The sequence below is a fragment of the Diadema setosum genome, chromosome 2 (genome assembly GCF_964275005.1).
Source record: "Diadema setosum chromosome 2, eeDiaSeto1, whole genome shotgun sequence".
Lineage (NCBI taxonomy): Eukaryota > Metazoa > Echinodermata > Echinoidea > Diadematoida > Diadematidae > Diadema > Diadema setosum.
The window spans coordinates 5,524,175-5,529,793 of record NC_092686.1 but is presented as its reverse complement, the minus strand read 5'-3'; the positions used below and the strand labels follow the sequence as shown (position 1 = coordinate 5,529,793).

The following is a 5,619-nucleotide window of genomic DNA, read 5'->3' as shown; positions in this document are numbered from 1 at the left end:
TTTAAATCAGGACCTTTAAAATACACTGTACGAATCAAACTAAAGTGCATTCTCATCGCCACGCCGCGAGTCTTTAGAGGATAGGCAAGAAATTACAAGATTGGACATGAAGTTAGGTTCACCGTCTTGACCACAGACCAATAACGATGGCCGGAGATAATTCGCTGATCCAAGGAATGTGTCATCACTATTTATTGTCCACACGTACGTGGAAGCAGCTAAATGCGTCGCTAATATGACGTCATTTGTCAGCTGATTTTGTGTCTTGTTTACATTTGTTTTGTGCGGTCGCATCGTTGCAAAATCGTGTGTTGGAGATACACGCGCGTGCACATACACCGCACGTACGTGGTAGGCTATGGGTAAAGTACTGAAAGTGAGAACGCCTCGCCCATACCGCCGCGTGTATTTATCTCTCGGGTATAAATAATGCGCGCGCCCCAACAACCGGCATTTCTTGACCTGTGAGCTTTCACTGAACTAGTGGAGATCACGAATCCTAAGCTGACCGAGGTCGTGAACATCGCATTTTGTACAACTGTGTGGCTGTTTTAAACGTTATCGTAATATTTCGTCGTCCCATTTATACGTGTATAATAACCGTTTCCATACTGAGCTGTGATAATCTAGCAAACTCTTGACGTGACTCAGCAGCACTAGCAGTCCATATTCGGTAACCCGGCCCGAACGACAGTGTTCGTGACACACAGGGCGTGTACATAGCGAATGGGTTCAATGATCATCGACATCATGTCGTTTGGTGTTGAGAAGCCCGTTTTTGGTACGGAACCTGCAGTATCATCAAATTCTGACACAGGGCCCGAAGAGACGGCCAACATAGAACCAAAGAAGAAACGATTGAGGAGTCGAGGGAAACGCAAGCGTGTACGAAGGAAGGAACATCGCCGCCGTGTCAGGCCAGGAAGGTCACGTCGTGGGGGATACGTGAGAATTGGCGCGCCACTGAACGACAATGCATACCTTTTGAGCCAGAGATTTCTGGCATACGGACCAGCGAGCGAGGACATTCACAACACCGATGGTTGCCTGAATTTCACTGCAAGTAGTACTGTGACATACGTACCCTCTGACTCACCGTACATGGGACAGGGCCCTGAAATGTGTGAATATAGTGGGCGTATTTCGACATTATCGTCGCCCGAACGTTGTTGCGAAATGCCACGTAGGGCTTGCGACATCTCGCTGAGTGGCGCGAGTGAAGGAGACACTTCAGATTACGGTACTGGCGGTAGTGTCAACTCCCCTGTGCACGTGAGCGGTGGTGTTATCAGTTGCAGTTACCTCCATGATGAACAGCAGATTGGCTCTGAAGCCGGAGATCACTTTGGCGATAGCAGTCATGGACTTTTCGACGAGACTTTTGCCCAGAAAAACTTTGAGGCAGATTACTCAGCGCAGGAGCAGGTCCTTCGCAGCGAGTTGACTGGACTTCCTCGTCGAGAACTGGAAGAGCGATGCACTGTGCTGATGGACCGGGTGAAAGAACTCGAGGAGACGAGGAGAATGGAAGAGTTGAAACGGGAGATGGAGGAATTGCTTGAGGAAAACGGACGCCTAAGGGAGGAGAACAAGCAGTTGTCAAGGAGCAAAGCCGAGCGTTCTGATGGTGATAGCGTGCATCTATAGGAAAGTGTGTGTTCGCCACTCTAGTGTATGTGAAGAAGTGTGAAGAAGAGCAGTGTGACTGCATTCGACAGCGAAGAGTTTGACTCAGCAGATCCAATGAGTTTCTTGCCTGCCTGCTAACGACTTTCATCAAGGTGTGTGTCTGTGCAAGTACTGTCTACTGATTCAAATGTGTACTGCCAAAGAGCTATCATGCACTAATCCACAAAAATATTTCAGTTGTACAGTGCACAGATATATTAACAATAATATTTGTTTGAAGACATGTCATTTGCTAATGTAAACTGTAAATTGTGAATGCCAGATTGTGGGAATTTATCTTTAATATTAGGAAAAATTTGCTTGTACTCTATGAAGATGCAGGGTGCTGCAATGAGATGATTCACCCACAAAACCCTATGTACAGTGTGTAGTACGTATTTTTTAAGCAAGTTGTAAAAAGAAAACATTTTAAACAACAAGAGAATCATTTGGAGGGGGAAATATTCTAGTTTATGTACAGTATATGTGTGTATATATGCATCATAAAGTAAATAGACATTGTGTACTGAATATTTTGGCTTACATTGTACTGTAAACGTGGAAATTTTTGCGGTGTTGAAATTTTCGCGCATTTCACGCAAACAGAAACTAGCGCGAAAATGAAAGCATGCGAATATTTTTGCTTCCCATACGTTCCTGTACTTTGATTCCACAGAATTATAAAAAACACAAGAAACTCTTTTAACCTGGCCAAGCGCGAAATATTAGTCGCGCAAAAATATCCACTTTTACAGTATAGCATTGTAAGTGTTCTTAACTTTTATATCTGTTTTATGTCACCCTTTCAATTTTGTTTTTGTATTGCAATTGTATTGTATTAGGAAATTGCATTAATCGATTGCAATACATGTCAGTGTTGGCTGCCCATCCAGAATCATGTATATTGTACATGTTTTGACTAACAGCCAAGCTGCTGATCAAAAAAGCATATGAAACTTCAGAAAAAAACTGAAAAAAATTTAAACATTGATGATCATCATGATCTATGTTAAACCCTGTTTTGCATATTGTATAGATCTAAATGTTCATGTGTTGTGCCTCAGTTCAATTGAAATTTGGATAAATACCCAGTATACATGCATATTGTATAGTTGCTGTACAGATCCCTTTCATGAACATTGAACATTTACATACAATTCTCATGGATGCCTGGCAAATTTTTTTGTACAGTATATGATAGTGAGCTGACAGATTGAACTGGAAATACAAACGTACACTAGTGTATCGTTAAGAGTTTTAAAACAATAGACTGCACCAAACAGTCTTTGATGGTTTTGGAGGGTTTTTCTTTGTCTCTGTGAATGACATTTTGAGTGCATTTCCTTTGCAGGATTCTCTCAACATCACCAGCTGTGGCTGCCTGAGCACCACTCAGGGTCATCGGTGGACAATGTCCTCTTGATAACAATGAGGTAAATGGCTGAGACAGTGACTGCATGTACATGTACATACATGTATGTTATGTGGATGATATGAAAAGATGCAGTGCTCACAGGAATGTGCCATAACCTGTAAACATTCTAACAGCCCTCTAAGTTTGGCATGTCTTGTTTCACAATACACTAAAGTGATATTGGAGTTATGAGCCATTGTTGCTGCCAGTACTGAGCACTTTCAGAGATCTACTCCGAAGCACTTTGTTACGTTTAAATGGTCAACTTCAAACATTAGTTAGCCCTATACTGTACTAAGCATACTCTATTGTGTGTATTGTTGCACATAAACATCACAGATCTTTCAGTTGCTTTTATCTTCTAGATATCCATTGGGGAATATGGTATTTTTTTTTTTTTTTTTATGCCACTAGGCACTACATGGCTGTAATATTATTGGAGAAGGAGGCTTGCTAAAAATGCAGACTAAAGTGCAGATACAGTATGTGGTTTTTCTACCTACAATGTACAACTGTACCTTTTTCTATCTCATTTATTGTACACACTTGTATTATTTGATGTGCTTATTTTCATTTTCAGTCCGCAGCAACGTGAAGATGGATATGCCAGCCGGTTTCTTCATCAGTGCAGCTCTAAGGAGTGGATGGCCATCACCAAGATAAAGAATTAAGAATAAGAAATCTTTACAAGCACAAACATCAGTGATCTTTTTTTTTTTTTTTTTTTTTTTGCTTTTCTTTCTTGTTTCTTGTGCCGTTTTGACTGAAACTATTTTTTCTCCACGTGTAAACCAGATGAAATTCTAATCATGACTGAGAATGTGCATGTATCATGTACATGTAATTCCAGCGAAGTGGTACACCTACATTGTACATGGGATCTGCCCCCCCCCCCCCAAAAAAAAAAAAAAACCAAACAAACAAACAAACAAACAAGCAAACTTCTCCCTTAGATTTTATACTTGTAAGCATATGACCATGTTATTGATGTTAGAGTTACATGTACTGTCTTTTTTCGTCAGCAGAATCAAGCAGTAATGTTTTGAAGAAATGGAAAGACTTTAACAAGATGTTTCAACATACAGTCAGTCTTGCTTTAATCTAATAATCGCCCAAGTATAAGGTCTTTTCAAGTCCTCTTCTATTTATATTATGTTGTTTTAATACCTCATAAGTTCAATTTTCTGTACAATGTACACGTACATGTACAGTACTGTACTTCAAAGCTATCTTTTCAGTCCAAATACATGTGAATTTGACTTATGCAAGGTTGACTGTATAACACACACACACACTTATTGGTTTGTTGTTGAATGCTTTACCAGGCAATTGAGCAGCCTGAATTTTTTTTTTTTTTTTTCTGCTCGGGCCAACCCACTATTGATCTGTCTGTGTCGTTAGGGGGGGGGGGGGGGGGGAGGGTATCACAAAACTTGCAGTTCATTTTGTAAGAAAAAATCTAATGTTATGTACATGTATGATGGTGGCGCACGCATGTACCTTTGTTCATAGGAGTATTTTACATAAAGCCAAAAAACATAGCTTGTATGTTACCATTCTATTATTTTGTTCCTGCTCGTTTACTGGTATCAAAATTATGTTCTCAAGATTCCATGCTTGTCTTACAGGTAGCCAACCAAGCGACCAGCATAGAGTACAACTGTTTCTTCTGTTTTCCCTGTGGACAAAGAACAGCTTTTTTTATCACAAACTGTATTATAATCATGTTTTCAGCCCTGCAACTGCAACAACAAACTGTAAATGAAAGATGAACTCATGAAATGAATCATGTTGTTGACTACTTTTCACTGTTTAATAAAACAACTGAGAAGGGTGGTGCTTTTGCTCAGAATATTCACGTACATTGTATTTGGATTGTATCATTTCTTTCTCATTTTTTTCTTTGTTTGATAAGAACATTGTACATGTGGTGCATAAAGGTGCAGTAGAAATTTTATACAATTGTATCTTGTGAAAAAAAAAAAAATCAGTGTGGAAGTGATTGATTGATTGATTGGCTGTACATAGAACTCTCCTTTATTTCTTTCAACGTTTACAATATACAATGTAGAAATTAAGTGCACTTTAACTGAGCAGCAGTTCTAAACACCCAAATTCCCAAACACTGCTCAGATTATGAATTATGAATTATACTTGCACAAACATGTCATGAATACATGTAATCTGGTGTGTATGTGTATACATGTGTGTGTGTGTGTGTGTGTGTGTGTGTGTGTGCGTGTGAGGACAGTAGTAAACGGAGCACGGAGTGCCCTTTCACCGCTTTTGATGTGACTTGAAACGGTGCTGCCAAATACATTACTAAAGTCGACTGCAGGTGCAAGTACAGACTGTATTAAAACAGTATGTACACTAAAATCAAAAGAGAATTTCGTTATGGATTAATTTTCAACACAGGAAGCGAAATTCCTTTCAAATTCTGTTAACACATTGACATACAATACCTGTACATACACATGAATTCACAAAGGACATGTGCAGTGTACATGCGTGGTGTTATGCGTAGAGAAATACGT

The 5,619-nt window shown here is 39.8% G+C and overlaps 1 protein-coding gene across 1 annotated transcript; it reads left to right on the top strand.

Annotated features, from left to right (window-relative positions):
• The first annotated feature begins 462 nt into the window (after positions 1-462).
• LOC140239183 (uncharacterized) lies at positions 463-4,470 on the top strand. The gene is made up of 3 exons (XM_072319067.1): positions 463-1,781; positions 3,020-3,101; positions 3,663-4,470. The coding sequence occupies exon 1, from the start codon at positions 727-729 to the stop codon at positions 1,645-1,647; it is 921 nt and encodes a 306-aa protein (XP_072175168.1). The 5' UTR covers positions 463-726; the 3' UTR covers positions 1,648-1,781; positions 3,020-3,101; positions 3,663-4,470.
• Positions 4,471-5,619: the final 1,149 nt, after the last annotated feature.

Excerpts from the sequence above, each read along its gene's own strand:
- LOC140239183 (XM_072319067.1), top strand. The coding sequence starts at position 727 with ATGGGTTCAATGATCATCGACATCATGTCGTTTGGTGTTGAGAAGCCC.